This window comes from Octopus sinensis, linkage group LG18 (assembly GCF_006345805.1).
Source record: "Octopus sinensis linkage group LG18, ASM634580v1, whole genome shotgun sequence".
NCBI lineage: Eukaryota > Metazoa > Mollusca > Cephalopoda > Octopoda > Octopodidae > Octopus > Octopus sinensis.
In genome coordinates, this window is record NC_043014.1 from 35982702 (window position 1) to 36002701 (window position 20000).

Here is a 20000-nt window from a genome sequence, read left to right on the forward strand (position 1 = left end):
CCCCTTTGATTCACATTTTACTTAGATAGCTCATCATGGCCATTCAATGCTTTAAAAAAATCTTCTATTTCTATACTTAAATTTTATAAGGAATTATATTTAGTCTTGTTTGAACATAGAACAGGTGAAATGTTTTGGCTGGATATGGCTGGTTTAAGTGTTAAAAGATTAAAATATTTTGTGTACCATAGAAGCATAATCAATTTATTGCACATAAATTTTAACAATAAAATCTTATATGGACTGCTGCCCCACCACAAGGGCCATATGAAATCCAGTTGAGAATCACTGGTCTAGTCAAACAATCCAAGTACTTATTCTTTCAATCTCTTCTGCTGAACCAACAAGTTACTAATATGGCACCGGTATCTGCAACAACCGTTATTCTGCTTGGCTTGATATGACTTTTTCTAAAGCATGACATAATGCCAAAGTTCTCAGTCATTGCCTCTGTGAAGCCCAACACTCGAAAGGAACTCAGCCACTTTGCCTGTGAGGCCCAATATATATATATATATATATACAAATTATATACGTTTTTATTATTATTATTTTGCAATTTACTTAATCATTGACATTTTATTGTTATTTTAATTTCAATATTTCTTTTATATGTAATTTTCTAGATGGTGTAATTTAATTGTTCATTTTGAATTGATAGGTGGTTTTTTTTTCTAATTTATATATATATATATATATATATATATATATTATATTGTGTGAAATTTGATTTAGTTTTTTTCCTTGTAAGTTTGGATTTTATTCCCTCAAATAATAATTATATATATATATATATATATATATATATATATATATATATCCCTCTCTCTCTTTCGGAGAGGCACTGAGCAGCTATACGCACACATACACACACAGCAGTAACTTCCGCCTACCGAATTCAATCACAAAGCTCCGGTCGGCTTGGTGCTATAGTAGAAGACACCTGCCCAAAGTGCCACGCAGTGGGACTGAACCCGAAACCATGTAGTTAGGAAGCAAGCTCCCTAACCACACAGCCATGCCCGCGCCTACAGAAATGTATTATATATATATATATATATATATATATATATATATATATATATATATATATATAGTGTGTGTGTGTGTGATGCAGATGTGACTGTGTGGTTATGAATTTTGATATCTAACCATATGGTTTTAGTTTCAGTCCCACTACTACTACAGATCAAAGATATGTGAGTGGATTTGGTAGACAAACTGAAAGAAGTTTGCTGAGTGCAGTGTGCACATACCTCCTTATTTCAACATTGCATGATGTTTGCAAATGAGTATTGCTGTCATACAAGTAGTGTCATTCGTTTCCAATATCCAGCGGAAATATGTCTGGCCATAGGAAGATACGTTGCTTGGAAACGTTCATCAGTGACATGAACAACATCTGACATGAACAACTCTGTCTGGTCCATGCAAGCATGGAAAAGTAGATTTTAAAATGGTGATATACACACACATATACATACATATATACACATACATAAATGAATAAATACATATATATGCATACATATACATAAATATACAGGCATACATATACATACATAAATGATGATGATATATATGCATACACACGCATGTTCATTTTCTATGCTAGCATAGTTTGGACTGGAACCTATTTGAGGCAGGATGCTTAAATTGATCCCTGTTTTTCCAAGTGCAGAATAACTTTTCCTTTTATTTTATAGATCGTTGAGTGCACAGAGTAAGCAGTCATAATGCTTAGACATTTTAACACTGAGTCCCTGATCCACTGACAAGCAAAGTTATGACACGATAAGATCAACACACACAATCGAATACATATATACAGTGATACACATGGTAGGTTTCCATACAGTTTTTAGGAATCAAATTCACGCACTAGACATGATTAGGCCTAAAGCTATGCAAGGTGTTGTGGTAGCTATGTATAACATGAAGTGTATAAATAATGTTACATGTATTTATGCATGGCAAGTCACTGGTAGTGCTACTGGCAACCCAGTAAACCCTGCTGCATGGTCAGGCCTTTGACAACCTACCAAACTTGCTTGGTAAAGAGGGTGGTTTGCATAGGGCATCTTGCAGGATGAAAAACAGGAACAATGAATGGATGGATGAACTTAGTACAACAGCTGGACATTAGAGAGCCACTAGTTTTTGTTTAGATATTTCTCATGGATAAGGAAAACTTTGATATAACACCTGCAACTCTGCATCCAATGATGTAGACAAGTTCTTTTTGGGGCAATGGATATGTTAAGAGAGTGGAACTGACCCTATGAAGTCCTTTCCTAACTTTAAAAAGCTACAGACAGAGGCATGTTGTGTAATATGGTAGACCATAGTTAACAATGAAAGAGTCCATGATGGGATGAAGGTGTGTGTAAGACTGGATGGTAAGCTCTCTGAACACCTGCTGCAAGAGGTGCCCACCATTACCACACCTATGCAAAAGTGTGTTGGTCCCTAGCAGGACTGAAAAGGCACATCTGTGTAGCTTGTATTTAACCCTTTAGCATTCAAATTACTCTGTTGAATGTAAAGCTTATTTGTTTACAATATTTTGAATTAATCTTGCATAATCTTGCAGCTTCAAGTTGGTGGGTTAATGTCACCGTAACCTAATGGGTTGGCAAAAGCGACCGACAGAATAAGTACTAGGCCTTAGAAAAATAAGTCTTGTGGGGTAGACTTGTTCTACTAAAACACCTTTCAAGGTAGTGTGCCAGCATAGCCACAGTCAAATGACTGAAACAAAGTATATATACATACACAAATACACATATGCATACATACATATATATAGATATATATATATATATATATATATATATATATATATATATATTACGGAGATGTACTTGCATAGCAAGTGATTTGATCTGAGATCATGTGCTGAAACGAAAGCAATTGCAGTGTGGAAGGTGTTTGTAAGCCATTTAAGAAACACACAAAAGCCGTTCGATTCACTTCAACATTTAAGTTTAATTCATCTGAGATGCAGCACGGATTTTTGTCAGTGAACAGGTCGTGATCTTAAAGCGACGAAAATATTTTGACAAATTAAACTTAAATGTTGAAGTGAATCGAATGGCTTTTGTGTGTTTCTTAAATGGCTTACAAACACCTTCCACACTGCAATTGTTTATATATATATATATATATATATATAGAGAGAGAGAGAGAGAGAGAGAGATACATACACACATACATCCATTTACAATAAAAAAAACATAGAACTTAAAGTGCGTTTGTGACAGCATGAGTGCCCCATATGTGCATGTATGCACTCACCCACACAGACTGACTGTCAGTCCTATGCCTGCTTCTTGTCATCCCTAGACATGCATACAACCATCTCCATAAGAAACTTTCTTCAGTAGCAGAAGCATCACTAAATGAAATAAACTGAAAACACATTTAATAAAAAGTTTGTGTGTTTGTGTGTGAATGTGTGTTTGTAAAAAGAAAGAAAAAAAAAAAACAGATTTAAAAGAGCTTCAAAGTCCATAAAATATTTTCCACTTTTAATTTTCAAAATTGTTTATTCTTTAAAAAAATTATTGTATTCATTCTTTACAGTCTTTACAGGCATTCAGATTACCATGTTTAATGTAATGCTTTATTTAATCACATTGTTTTGAATTAATCATGCATTATCTCATACCGTAAAGATGTTCATGATGTGATTGCTTATTTTTAGAATGACATAATGGTGAGGGCGTGAGAAGACAGATCTGGATAGTTTTAACATAAAACAGGTACAATACTTGGGCGAGAATATTTATAGCCAGTTTATATGCTAAAAGATTAAAACTTTCAACATTGAAAAGTGGTAAAAATTTGACCAAGTTTACTCCCTAAATCTACCCTTAATATATATACTTGTTTAGAAACTTTTTTTTTAATGGTTGCCATTCAGAGAAAGTGGAAATAAACCTCCATATTTACAATAACTATAACAGCAAGAGAGCTTTCTTCTCTTTTCTCTAATATTTTGATAACTGAACACAGCTATGCATTAATTATGCCATGACCCCTAAACCATTCAAGGACGATCAGCTGTAAATGTGGATTTCAATGATATATTAGACACACACACACATACATAAATATACATACATATGCATACATATACATACATATGTATACATGTGCATATATACACACATATATACATATTTATATACACATATATACACACACATATTTTACTCTTACTTGTATCAATAATTTGACTGACCATGCTGGAGCACCACATTATACATATATATACATATACATACACATAAATATATATACACACACACACACATGTGTGTGTGTAAATATATATATATATATATATATATGTATGTATACATAGAGGTTATGAGAGATAACGGTGTCAATAAGACCCAAAGGTGTCAGGTAATGCTGAGTGAGTGCTATGGAAAGACAATAGTTAAGCTCCAGGTTCGGTGATTATGCGAATGAGGTGTCCAACGTAGGTCATATGTCAGTATGTGTATATATAAAAATTTTCAGAATGAGATAAAAATCCCAGACTGAAAGATTTTAGAAGATTTATAAATAGGTCTTGAAGGGATATATAAAATATCCCAGAAACAGCTGTAAGATCTTTTATTTATAAATGTTCTTATATCTTTCACAGCCTTGGATTTTTACCTCATTCTGAAAATTTTTATACATATATACACACACACACACATATATATATATATATATATTTGAATAGTTTGGCAGGAGCTGTCCAATGGAAGACTGCACCAGACTTCTGTTTGTCTTGGCATGGTTTTTATGGCTGGATGCCCTTCCTAACACCAACCATATAGAGTGGTCAAAGTGCTTTTTTAGGTGGCTCCAGCACAACCGAAGTCAGTTTTTGGTATGGTTTTTACAGCTGGATTCCCTTCCAAATGCCAAACCACATTACTGGATACTTCTTAAGTGGCACCTACATTGACAGGGTCACCAAGTAACTTTTCAAGACAAGGAATCTTTGAGAGAGGAGGGGGCATGGGAAGAGGTGATCTTGTGTCAGATGATGAAACATTAAACACAAAAATAGATGTCTTGCTGTAGAGGAGGTATGTGGTTACCTGGCCAAGGAGGGAGATGGAAAGAGAGTTAACAAGAATGAAGACAGAGAAATATGCTGCTATGAAGGAGATACCTAGTTACCCAGTCAGATAAACAAACAAGAGGAGAAAGAGTGGGAGACATGAAGAGAGCTGGAGAGAAATGCCAGTGAAGTGCCAGGGTATACTGAAAGGAATGGGGATCAAGGCATATATACTTTTATTCTTTTACTTGTTTCAGTCATTTGACTGTGGCCATGCTGGCGCAAATGGACCCCAGGACTTTTTTTTTTTTTGGTAAGCCTAGTACTTATTCTATCAGGCTCTTTTACTGAACTGCTAAGTTACAGGGGACGTAAACACACCAGCATAAGCTGTCAAGTGATGGGTGGGCGGGAGACAAACACAGACACACAAATACATACATATATGACAGGCTTCTTTCAGTTTCTTTCTACAAAATCCACTCACAAGGTTTTGTTCAGCCCAAGGCTACAGTAGAAGACACTTGCTCAAAGTGCCACGCAGTGGGACTGAACCTGGAACCATGGGGTTGGGAAGCAGTCTTCTTACCACACAGCCACTCAGGACAGTAGAGTAAGGAAAAGCGAGATAAATGGTGGCAAGTGCCAGGGCATATCCTGAAGGTACTGAGGTCCTAATATAAATGATAGGATATTGCCAAGAACGGTGCAAGTAGATGAGTTGGGGGAAAGCAACAATACAGTGAGCAGGGCAGTGAGGACAAGATTGGGAAGTGGGAAATAATCATAGCGGATGAAGAGGAAATGTGAGGAAGAGAAGAGATGAGAGTTTGGGAGAGATGTAGTTTGGTATGCTGAGGTAGGGTGTGTGAAAATTTTATTTTATTGTATTGCTAAGTGTGGAAGTGAAACACAATGTTTCTAGAACTCAGGTTCTCTGACATGGACATGTCTTCCCATCCAACCCATGTAAGCATGGAAAAGCGGATGTTAAAAAATAAAAATATGTATGTATGTGTGTGTGTATATATAAGTTAATATTTGAATGTTGGGTATGTTCCTAGTAAAGCACATTCACAGTCTATGGGTACCTGATGTCATCCACGGTAATTGCTCAATTGTCGCTAGATCTACCTCAGGAATTCCTTAGTGTGTGTTGAGTATAAAACAAATAATAGAGATGGTATTTGGAATACGCAGGAAGTTTTACTGCTCACACTGTTCACTCGACAATGCAGGATGTATCGGAATGATTGTTGTGAGCAATAAAGTTTCCTATGCATTCCATATCCTATCATGTCTTATATATATATATATATATAAATATATATATATATATATATATATACACATATACAGCCACACACACACATATATATATATATACACACACACAAATATACACATATAAACACATATACATGCCAGGCCTGCCTGCCTGACTGGCTCCTGTGCCAGTGGGACGTAAAAAGCACCCACTACACTCTCAGAGTGGTTGGCATTAGGAAGGGCAACCAGCTGTAAAAACACTGCCAGATCAGATTGGAGCCTGGTGCAGTCACTGGCTCTCCAGACCTCAGTCAAGCCGTCTAACCCATGGCAGCATGGAAAAACAGACATTAAATAGAGGATAACATACATACACACACAGATATATATATATACATACATACATACATGGCAAGCTATATATATATACATACATACATGGCAAGCTAAGTATCATGATAGTTATCATCATAATAGCTTTTAGAATTAACAAGTGATTAACAAGTGAAAAACACTATAAACTCATTTCCAACTTTGTTTTGTTAAAAGCCAGCTGATGCGCATCTGAAGTGTACTGTCAACAACATTATCACATACCTCACTCCCTTAACACACACACACACACATAATGCCAGGAGCTTAAAGTGTAATTTGCAAAATATCCCTAAATGGAATCTCACATTTCCCTGTTACAGGATATAAATACTTCATGGAAAGACTAATCTAAAGTAGAAAGGAAATATATGCAGTGACACAGAGTCAGAAAATATGTACAAGTGATAAGCAGTACTCTTTTTTTTAATGATTCAAAAATTTTTCAGTCTAATTATTTTCAAAGTAAATTTAGAATTTCACTGAATTTATCTATATTCTGAAAAGCATGAGGAAATCCATTTATTATTATTATTTTTTTTTTAATGTCTTTTTAACCATTTTTACTTCGAACAATATTGATCTCCAGCTTTGGAATAAGGTCACAGCTCTATTGGGATACATATAATCAATTTAATCAACCCCTACCTTATGACTTGTAATTACCTCTATTGATGTCAGAAGAAAAAAAAAAAAACTAAGATTGAGCCTGGCGGGATTTCTAATTTGCAATAATAGTGGGATGGAATGAAAATACTGTATAAAATTTTGTTTGTTGTCTAGATTTTGCCAGTCACTCACTGCCTTGTAACAAATGTGTCTGCCACAAGGCATCTTAATTTCTAAGACAAGCTGATAAAACAAATTGCGTTAATTGTTCAAACTGACCACACCCAATTTTGTTGACACAGTATCTCAGACTGTTTTCCCAAAAAAAAAAAAAAAACACAGGGGAAATTACATATACAGAAAGTAGACTATCATATGTGCGCGCGCATGTGTGTGTGTGCATATTCATGTGTGTGTATCTGTCCCATAGTCTTGACATTGCATTAATGTTGTAAATGACTGTCATTCATTTCCAATATTCTATGAAAGCAAGACAGGCCATGGGGAAATATTACCTAGCTTGGAAACAAGGGTTGGCAACAAGACCGGTATCTGGTTATAGAGAATCTGCCTCAATAAACTCAGTCTGATCCATGCAAACATGGAAAAGTGGACATTAAAACGATGATGATGACTGAATCAACCTTCATTCATGCCTTGTTTTTCATTTTAATGAACTCATCATCTGGCATGGATAATAAGGCAAAGCCGATTGTGGCAAGATATGAACTCTGAATATAAAGAGGACTACACATAGCATGAGACTTCTTAGCCTGCAATTTATGCTACAACATTACATTTCCTTTTTATAAATAACTAGAAAAAAACACAACCTTCCAGGTGGTTTTCACCTAGTTTATATAATTATCTTGGCTTTTGTAAATATAGATGTTATCCAAATTCTTGATGGCAGGGCCATGATTTCAGGGGGAATTCGGTTGCTCTTTATAGCAGGTCAAGCAACCACACAATCTTTTCCATACTGGCTTGAAGAAAACTTGGTTGATGTAGTTCCGTCCTAGATCAACCTTGACCAAACAGACCTATTATGAAAGATGTTTCAGTCACAAACATCCTGTTTTTCTGCCTGTCAATATAACTATGCTGTCCAATATATCCTTCACTTAAGATGATAGAATGTGATTCGAGAGAGAATGAGCCACTATATTCTACAGGTTAAACGACCAAATAGAAGCTCTTTTGTTGATTATGGATACCAACTGACATGTACTGGTAACAATTTATACAGGGAACATAAAGCTGAGCAATAATACAGCAAGTAAGACAATCTTAGCTGCCCAAAAACTTGTATTTTCTGCTTTATTATAGAGAGATGGTTAGTATAAGAGGTGTTGAGTCTCAATTGCATGGAGAGATATATTTACAGATAGATATACATATTTACATTAGATAAAAATAAGAATGCACCATCTTAAACTTTATCAAAAATCAACAGTATGTGTGAATCTATAATTCTTAATTTGTTTTAAAAACGAAAGTTTTCAAAAAGGTGGGAAATGAATAAGGAATTGAAATCCTAAAATACCTTATGAGACTGAAGACCAAAGATAATTAGGAAGAAAGATAAAACCTAAACCAACAAGTTGAGTATCATACCTATTTCTTTACTACCCACAAGGGGCCAAACACAGAGGAGACAAACAAGGACAGACACACGGATTAAGTCGATTATATCGACCCCAGTGCATAACTGGTACTTATTTAATCGACCCCAAAAGGATGAAAAGCAAAGTCGACCTCGGCGGAATTTGAACTCAGAACCTAATGGCGGACGAAATACCACAAAGCATTTCGCCCAGCGTGCTAACGATTCTGCCAGCTCGCCGCCCTGAGTATCATACCATCTTTAATCTGCCTGTCTGTCTGTCCTGGTTATGACAGCTGCAAGCATTCATGACATTATTTTTTGGGTCTTACTGTTGCTCAAGCTTTGAATTTGAATAATAATATCATCAGGTACACACATATATATTTACATACATACAATAGGCCACAAACATATACATACACAGCACTATGAACTGTAATGGAACTGATGTTTTGCCTGCTTCTAAACAATTTAAATAATGATAATGTTGATTTATTAGAGTGACATAAAGCCACATATTTGTGAGGGAGGGGGTGAATGAATCAACTACCAGTATTATACTAATACTGATTTTAATTGACCCCTCCCTGCTCCAGGGGTGAGTGGATGGAAGGCAAACTGAAGCCTGGTGGTACCTGAACAGAATGTAGAGAAATTCTTTAACTAAATATAGCAAAGTATTAAGTTTGATGCTCTACTACTTCTTTCATCCAACCCACACAAATAGAAGTAATCATAATAATGATGATGATGATAATCCTTCTGAAACTTTCTTTTTTAAAAAAAAAAAAAATGTACATGATGAGAAAATACTAGAAAATTTCAATTTCTCGTCAATTTTGCAATTTCTACCTCCGCATAAGGGGTTTCAGTTCTGGGTATATACTTGGAACGACGTGACTTCGAATCTTCCACAGCGAGTTGAAGCTCAGCATAGTGCAGTTGGTCTTGTAGGCCCACAGGCGGCGGGTGATTGGGTTTGGACGGAGGTGGTGGTGGTGGTGGTGGGGGATAGGGCTCATCCAACTCATCCATCTGATCAGTGGCGTCGCCGTGAGACGGGAGAAACTCGGAGCCCTTTTTGGGATGATGTCGTCTGCTACCTTTTGCTTTGTTATTTTCATACACATGGTTGTCTGTCAGCGCCTCTGATGGTTCACTCTGCTGGAAATAGGCCAAAAAGGAGTCATACTAGATCACCCAAAACTAACTAAACAGTTATACAATACAGGTATAAATTTAAAAAAAAAAAAAAAAAATCAATGATGGTAATGAAGATAATGATGATGATGATTTCTAATAAAAATGATAATAAAAACAATATAAATAATAATGGTTTCAAATTTTTATCACAAGGCCAGTAATTTTTTATGAGAGAGGGGAGTCATTTACATCAATCCCAGAACTTGACTGGTAGCTATTTTATTGACCCAGAAGGATGGAAGGCAAAGTCGACCATGGCAGAATTTGAACTCACAACATAAGGACAGACAAAATGCTGTGAAATATTTTGTCCAGCATGCTAATACTTCAACCAGCTTGCCACCTTTAAAAATAATTATAATAATCCCTTCTACTATAAGCACAGGGCCTGAAATTTTGGGGGAGGGGACTAGTTGATTACATCAACTCCAGGGTTTCACTGGTACTTGATTTATTGACCCTGAAAGGGTGAAAGGAAAAGTTGACCTCGGCAGAATTTGAACTCAGTATGTAAAAATGGACGAAATATCACTGACCATTTCGTCTGGAGTGCTAACAATTCTGCCAGCTCTCTACCTTAATACTACTACTACTAATAATAATAATCATGGCCTCTGATTTAGGCACAAGGCTAACAATTTTGAGAGGAAGGAGTTAGTCAATACCATCAGTCTTGAAACTTGACCTGGTACTTGATCTTTCCAACCCCCAGTGATGAAAGACAAGGCTGATCTCAGTAAGATTTGAATAACTAATAAACACTGTGTAATACAATTTTTGTCCTTGGGTAGCAACTGTTATTTTCTATATGCTTACTCCTAGAAAGTATGAAAAATGGGCCAATATTTCCTTCAAACTTTGCTTTTGTTACATTTATTCAAACCCCAAAGAATCCCTCTCGACACATCACTGTGATGCTTCCCTACTACTCCTGTTCATGGTCAGAGATGCACTATTATCAGCCACTAAGGGACATATCCAAGTGGTTCAGGTCAAGCAAATCTGTGGCATTGAGCAGAATATTTGCTATAATGATATTTCTGCTTCAGCAATTGAGCCAGTCAATTTCAGAACATTGTTGTCCAGGTCACAAAAGCAAAGTTTGCAGGAATAATAGTCATTTTCTTTGATTTCTAAATAGAAGCAAAACGAAATAACCAAAGACTGAAAACAAAAAAAAATTGTTACACAGTGTAATTCCCATGTAGAGTTTGTTAGCCTTGAACATTTCTATGCTGTATTTTAAGAGGTATCCAATTCTTAAGAATGATGATGATGATTTTAGGTAAGAATGGTCTACTACAATCAAACCTGGTACTTATTTTATTGACATTCAGTACTTTACTGGTACATTACTTTGTTGGCTTATGAAAGCCAAAGTTGACTTCATTGAGATTTGAAATCAGAAAGGAAAGCACCCACAAAGCATTTTGTCAAGTCCTAATTTATCAACAATAAAGTCCTAGATTTAAGCACAAGTCCAGTAATCCTGCAATAAACCAGCATCCCATCCAGGGAGGAATATATATGCCAGAAGAACCAGGAACCCCACTATGTTCCTTACAACATAATGTGGACTAACCCAGCAATTTTGAAAGGAGTGGGTAAAGTCAGTAGCATCAACTCCATTTCGTAACTGGTACTTATTTTACTGACTCTGAAAGGAAGAAAGACTAAGTTGACCATGGCAGAATTTTAACAGACCATAAAGAGCCTGAACAAATGCTGCAAAGCGGTTTTACCAATACTCTAATGATTCTGCCAACTGACCACCTTTGATTTCTGACATAGGCACAAAGCCAGAAATTTTTAAGGGAGGATGTTAGTTGATAACATTGACCCTAACAAAAAAATAACTGACACTTTATTTTTGACCGCCAATGAAGTGAACAGTAAAGTTGACCTTGGTGAGATTTGAACTCAGAATGTAAAGAGCCGGAACGAATGCTGCAAAGCATTTTTCTGATATTCAAATGATTCAACAATAATAATATTAATGGCTTCAAATTTTGGTCATAAATTTTTAAAGGCTGGTTGGCTCATTGAATACATTGACCCCAGTCCTAAACTGGTACTTATTTTTATCAATTCCTGAGAGTATGCAAAGTAAAGTTGACACCAGTGGAATCTGAACTTAGAAAATATGTCACTAAGCATTTATTCCAATACACTTATGATCCTGCCAGCTTGCCATCTTACTACAACTGCTACTACCTACCACCACTAAGAAGAAGGAGAAGTGTGGTGAAACTTCTCAGAATTTAGTTGCGTTCATATTTTAAATACCACCAGTTACAACTTTGCCTTTCATTCTTTCGAAGAGCCTACGAAAATAACAAGAATCAATTTACTTGGATATCTACCCATCTTTCCCAATCTGTAAAAAGTGACCTGATTTTTTTCTATTCATATTTACTATGAAATTTACTGCTCATATTTTCAAAATGGTTTGAATGTTACAACCTCATTTCCCTCCAAGCTTCTCTTAGAATATAGTTCTTCTCTATCACAAAGGCAAATTAACTATAATTTTTTTTACAAGACAGTTTTTCCTTAAGTAGAAGGATGGTAGTCAAATCTATCTATTTAACTATCCATGTATATTGTATGTATTTATGTATGTATGCATGCATGCATGCATGCAAGTGATGGTAGTATCTTATAGTCTGAGAAAGAAGGTTCTGCAATTTTTTGCTGAACAACCTGCACAAAAGATTTGTTTATAGCGATCAGATGCATGTGCTGTGAATTAGTTCACTCCCTCTGTTAACTTGACATTTTCTGAACAGGTGCCCAGTCACATGTCAGGTGCATGGTTACATGCCAGGTGTTAAAGTGATAGCAGAGCAATGTATGATGAAATGCTTAGCTTAAGAACACAATGAAACCATGACCTCCCAATCATGAGTGCAACACCCTAACCTCTATATCATGTTCCGTCATGCATGTTTGTTTGTTTTGGTGAACCTTTACATGATATTACAGTTCAACACTTGATGCACAGTTTTTTTACACTTTCTATTATGTGTTGCATGCTATGGCTGGCTTTAAATGAGAAAGGCAAAGCATTTCATGAGAAATTCCATGATGAAATCGAAGTGTCAGTGTTGGTGGTAAACTCCCTCGACTCCTGCTGTAAGAGGTGTCCTTCATCAACACATCTATGCAAATGAGTGTAGGTCCCTAGCAGGATTGAAAAGCCACATCCATACTCATGTTTAAGAGAACAATAAAGCAATGACATTGCTTAGAATTAAGTTGCAGCCATCATGTTTGTACCTAGCTGTGATGGGGGGGGGGGGTCTCGTTTAAGGTGCAAAGAACTTAGCAAGTGGGTTAACAGTATGTTGTTAGCATTGTATTAATAATAGAGAGCAGGGATATTTGGGGGGAATATTTGGATATTTGGAGCAAGGATAAGTGGAAAATGTATGACAATAAAAGATATGAAGGTGAAAATTGGAAAGACAAAGGTGATGGCAAGCGTTAAAGCATGCGGTAAGGAGGAAAGAACAGGAAAGTAGGCATGTACAGTTCTAAGGAAGATTTTGGAATTAATTCCATTAAGTGTACAGTACTGGGTGAGTTTATTAAAAATGACTTGAAGTGAGAGTTGTTAATGTGACACTAACAGTTATAAGTAAGATGGATATAGAAGAAGCTATCAATGGAGGTAATTTTGAAGTTGGATCTTGGGAATGGTGTGAAAATATTTTGTTACCTGGGAAATATATTGAGTGGAGATGGGGGAATCAGACTCAAAGATGGTAGTAGCTAGAGTGAGATGCAGATGGAAAAAAGTTTCAGGAAATAGTGTGGCGTGCTAACAAGAGAAGTGTCACTGAAATCGAAGGTGCACACTGTATGTATGAGAATTGCTGTGGTTTATGGAAGTGAGATATGGGTAATGTATATATGCAGTGGGAGCTGAAAAAAACTCAGAATGGAGAATGGCTTGGTGGATGAGAAGATTATTACACAGGAAGAGAGAAGAGGAGGAAGAAGGAGGGAAGAAGAGAAATGATGAATTGAAGAGAAGGGTAAGAATAGAGCCAATGATGGCTGTTGTTAAGAGAAATGGAATGATATGGTTGGATCATATGCTGAAGGAAAAGAAAAGTGGTTAGGTGATAGGTATAATGGAAATGAATGTGGAAGGAAACAAAGGACTAGGAGAGACCGAGAAAGACATCACTAAAAATGATTGAAGAAGAGATGGAAATGAAGACAATTACACACATATGTATTGATATATATATATATATATATATATATATATATACTTACACTCACACGTTGAAATATATATATATACATGTATATATATACATACATACATGCATGCACACACATATCTTACAGAAAATGATGTGTGTTGTATATTTGTACTTTTTCTCTAATATAGGTTTTTCATATTTGACCTCGTTTAGGTAACACTTCAATAATCAAACTTGCCAAATGAAACTGAAACAGACACCTCCTCTGATTTTGGCTGCTTTGACTAATATCTCCGTTGCTTCTATATTTTTTTCCGTTTTTTTTTTTCTTCTTTTTTGTTTCAGTGCAATCATGCACTTAGCAGCAGTTTTGAACTGGCTCTGCTGCAATGTTAAAATTGATTCTTGTTGCACTCCTTAAAAATCAATTGATCTTCTTATTTCTAAAGTAAGTTAAGTTAGAAAACGAAGCAAATGCATTTGTTTATGTCTGTTTGTTTGTTGCAGTAGAAACAGTATAGCATCAAACAATATATCCTTTAATGGTTTAAGTTAATATGATTTCAGAAAGAGCTTGCATGTGGTTGTTTGATGTGCTAGAAATGGCAACCAAATCTCACTAGATATCGCTCTCAACATCTTAAAAGAACACAAGTCAGCACAATCAGGGCCCACCAGGGAAAGATTGAACAACAAACATTATTACCGCATTATAACTGGGGAGGTACTGGCAGTGTAAGCAATAGTAGTATAATTCAATTAAATTTCTTTACAATATTTTGCTATGTCACTATATTTTTGGAATTAAGTTTTCCAGGATCAACTTTGCTTTTCATCCCTGCTGGGTCAGAAACAGAGATAGATATGTCATGTACTGGGTTAATTAAATGATTTCTACCTCAACCACTGTAAATTTAAAACTTATGTTAACCCTTTCGTTACTGTATTTATTTTGAGATGCTCCGTGTTTCTTCTAATTATTTTAAATATAACAAAGAATTTAGTAAAATAACATCGTTATCATTGAGCTAGTGTTAGGAACATAAATTGTGACTAAGATTTGGTGGAAGATTTGAATTCAAAATTTATGAAAACAAGACATTTATACTAAAGAGCCAGAGCCGGTTTCAGCCAGGTTGGTAACAAAAGGGTTAATCTGAGAAATCCTAGAACTGACATTATGTCAATTTCATTTAAAGATATTATCATTATGACTGTTAAGGTGGTGAGCTGGCAGAACCCTAGTGTATCAGGCAACATCCTTAGCAGCTTCCTTCTGGTTCTTTATGTTCTGAGTTCAAATTTCTGTAGAGGTCAACTTTGTCTTTCGTCCTTTCAGGGTCAATGAAATAAGTACCAGTTGAAAGCATTGGGGTCAATGCAATCAACTAACCCCTACCCAAATTGCCAGCCTTGCACCAAAATTTGACACCATTTTCATTATTAGTCATTGGAATCATAGAATTAGTAGACCAGACAAAATGATGCTCTGTGGTAGTTACTTTTTTACTCTTTTACTTGTCTCAGTCATTTGACCGTGGCCATGCTGGAGCACTGCCTTTAGTCAAGCAAATCGACCCCAGGACTTATTCTATCGGTCTCTTTTGATGAACCACTAAGTTACGGGGACCTAAACACACCAGCATCAGTTGTCAAGCGATGTTGGGGTGACAAACATAGACACACAAACATATACACACACATACATATATATATATACATATATACAGCGGGCTTCTTTCAGTTTCCGTCTACCAAATCCACTCACAAGGCTTTGGTCGGCCCGAGGCTATAGTAGAAGACACTTGCCCAAGGTGCAACGCAGTGGGACTGAACCCGGAACTATGTGGTTGGTGAGCAAGCTACTTATCATACAGCCACTCCTATGCCTTTTACATTATGAATTTAAATTTCAATGAATACAAGAAATTGCCATTCTACAAATGTTAACATATTTGACTATAATCTTCCCAGTAGTCTTGATGCCTTAAATCCATGTTAAAAGGATAGCAGAGGATATAAGACATTATAGCCTGAAAACAATTTTGGACACCGATGAGAAAGAACAATTTGAGTAGCCTCTTCTGAATACATTTCAGGTCAGGTATTACTTTAGATAATTTCTAAAAGTCTTTGTCTTTTAATCTGTATTACAAGGATGCTTTACCGAGATAGGATAAACTCTATGGGCATGGCTAGGTTGTAATGACCAACAATAAAATCTACCAGATGCACAGAGTGACGGTGATAAAACTGTCCAGCATGCACCTGCTCAGTGTCTGTGAATAGCTGATTATGGCTTGATGTCAAACTGTTATCACATAATGTGGGACAAATCTGGTAGCTCGAGTGGAGGAAGTTGTATGGTAGACACAGTTGGCAAATTTGAGGACAGAGCCCTTGGTACTCAGGTTGAGTTAACTTTTTCAAGTGGTGTTTGAAAAGGAAGGTGAAGGTAGTAATAAGGTGCTAATTTCTAATAAATTTCATGAAATGTAGGTGAGAATGGTGAAACTGGCTAGGCTAATTGGGCCCTAAATATTCCAATAATAATAATAATAATGGCTTCAAATTTTTATTATAGGTGCAATGCTTGAAATTTTGGAGGAAGGAGCAATTGATTGCATTGACTCCAATGATCAACTTGTACATATTTCATTGACCCCTGAAAAGATGAAAGACAAAGTCATCTTCAACAGCATTTGAACTCAGAACATAAAGTTATAATAACAAAACCAATTTATATTACTATAAGGAGAATGATAGAAATGGTAAAGTGCCATACTAAATGCTTTGTGGCATATGTTTATATCTCTGTACATTCAGAGCTAAAATCTCGCTGAGGGTCAACTGCCTTTCATTTAACTTCTCTGAAGTACCAGCAATGTATCTGTGTTTGATTCAATCAACAATCCACCCTGTTTCTATACAATTCAGTTCTTTGCCTTTCACCCTTCCAAAGAACCTATCAACAACTGTGATCCACACAGCTGACTATACACTTGTTCACATTTTCTGGCCTTGTATTAATGTAACAAAATGATCTATTAGGTGTGCCTGTGTGGTAAGAAGCTTGCTTCCCAAACACATGGTTCTGGGTTCAGTCCCACTGCTTAGCATCTTGGGCAAGTGTTTTCTGCTAAAGCCGCAGGTCAACCAAAGCCTTGTGAGTGGATTTGGTAGATGGAAACTGAAAGAAGCCCATCATACATATGTGTGTGTGTGTGTGTCTTTGTGTCTGTCTTTGTCCCCAACCACGGCTTGACAACCAGTGTTGGTGTGTCTATGTCCCTTGTAATTTAGCATTTCAGCAAAAGAGATTGATAGAATAAGTACGAGGCTTAAAAAAATAAACAAAGTACTGGGTTTGGTTCGGTGCCTCAGCATGGCTGCAGTCAGATGACTGAAACAAGCCAAAGATAATTGTTATTACAATTTAGTTAGGTATATTTGGCACCAACAATATATGGCTCTTAACTTCTGTAAATCAAATCGCAGACCCTGTATGTGTTAAGATTTACCTTTCTTATGAAGAAGAAAAAAGATTATCATTATCATCATATAAAATCTGTTTTCCATGATGGTATGATTTTTATGGCTGGATGCCCTTCCTAACATCAACCACTTTACAGAGAGTACTGGGTGCTTTTATGCAGTACTGGCATAGGTGCTTTTTACATGGCACCAGCACATATGAGCTCACAAAATTAGGAAAGCCCAACTGAAGAGGGATGCAGGGACCATGCCTGTATGCTAGGGCAACCATGCCTTTGCTTAGCTTGGCAGGTCTCCTCAAACACAACAAACCACCAGGAGCCTCAGTCCCTTGTCATACCCCACTGTGAGGCCCAACATAATGGTAAAACACTGGATACACACCCAGGGTTGATTTTTTATGGATTTCACAACTGTCCTTAATAGAAAAACAACTGTTAGAAAGAAAAAAAAACCTATAACACTCCTAAAAACATAAAACTGAAATAAATGCAATAAATAGGTGTAATCATCATCATCATTGTAACTAACAATACATATTATCATCATCAAAAATTTCAAAAGTTCATTTGTTCCATCTCAACCATCACCACCACCACCAAAATCTTATATTATCTGATTATTGCACATGGTACCTTAACTCTATTTCGTGAGTGATAGGACTGCTGCAAGGTTGTTGTCTGTGTGTCTGAATGTGTATGCATGGACGTAAAAGTGAGGCAGGCAAATAGAAAAGCAGGCATGCAACAAAGCTGAACAATGCATGCAATAATCATTTTTTTTTTTTATATATGCACAAATACATACAATCCACATTACTGTTTTTTAATGTCCATTTTCCCATGCTGGTGTCATCCGCTGATAGAGTTCTCTCTCACACATATGTATTTAGATTAGTAGTTCTATATTGCTAATACAAACAGAAGTGTGTATGCAATACTAAGTAGAGTGACGTGTGCAAGTACAAGTGCATGTGCGTGTGTACGAACACAGAGAAAATACATGTACACATGCATTTTGAGAGCAATATTAGATCCCTGATTTGAAAAAATACACAAATATGTTTTGTACCATTTTGTATATACTTACATATATATATTCACAAAGAGACATACACACATGCATATATACAAAATATGTATATTTATAGAGAGAGAGAGAGAGAGAGTTGAGGAAGGGAGAACTAATTTGCTTTAAATAAATATACATAAATATGCTTAATAAACACACATGTGGCCTTGCCACAAAAAGATTCTATGATTAAATTGTAGAGCAGACCAAGCAACTCAACTAGTTTTGCCTGTCTTTACAAGCTTGTCAGGAATACTTACTTCATCCAATCTGGCAAAAGTGAGTGAGGGAGGGTGAATAAGAGTAGTTTACAGTCATACTGAAAAATGTGATGAAGAACCATTGGCAATCCATATTAATCAGCTAAAATACTGAGCCTTTAACTCTTTAAAGGATGCTGACAAGCCATCCCAGGACTTTAGATAATTAACATGCACCACCAAAGAATGTATGCAAATGAACAAAAGTATTTTTTTTTTTTCATAAATAATTGGAAACATCTCTTTTTCCTTCTCACTCTCTCTGTTTCTTCCTCTAATTCTATATATATATATATAAAGCTGAAGTTGTCTGTGTATGGCAGGTTTGGTAGCCTTCAACTAACACTATCTCCTCCGAGACCTTGCGGCGCAACTTGACCAAAATTGAGAGTATGATAGAAGAAGGCTTGCTCTTCATTCCGTAGAAGATAAAATTCAAATCGGACCATGTTAAGACCAAAAATTATTTACATCAAAAAGGTGCTTTTTTTCTATGAAAATCCCTATTTTTTACGATTTTTTTACTGCTGTGTCGCCATTTTTCAGTGTATTTCAACCAGAAAAATGTTCACTTAAAGAGAATAACAAGCTACATAATGCAAACTTTTTACTTTTCAAAAATTCCAATTCTAAAGGGTCAAAACAAACCCAAGCAATGCGGGGCGATACTGCTAGTATTGATAAAAGCAAAGTCTCCTGATGAGTTTGTGAAGACAGCTGAAAGGGTCATGTAGTTTAATCCCAAAGCAAAATGTATGCTTATTAAGCCTACACATCAAAATTTATAGACAATTGATCAATAAAGAGGTTGTTTTAGTCCTTTACAC

The 20000-nt window shown here is 36.0% G+C and overlaps 1 protein-coding gene across 5 annotated transcripts in view; it reads right to left on the reverse strand.

The window, feature by feature from the left end:
* LOC115221679 overlaps positions 1-20000 on the reverse strand; it is a 125345-nt gene that overhangs the window by 37831 nt on the left and 67514 nt on the right. For 3 of the 5 annotated variants that reach the window (XM_036510881.1, XM_029791883.2, XM_036510879.1), the window contains one exon: positions 9780-10091. The exons of 1 other annotated variant lie outside the window; for it this stretch is intronic. In XM_036510881.1, coding sequence (XP_036366774.1) covers positions 9780-10091 — 312 coding nt within the window. The remainder of the gene's footprint in view (positions 1-9779; positions 10092-20000) is intronic. One more of the 5 variants, XM_036510880.1, reaches the window with a different exon arrangement.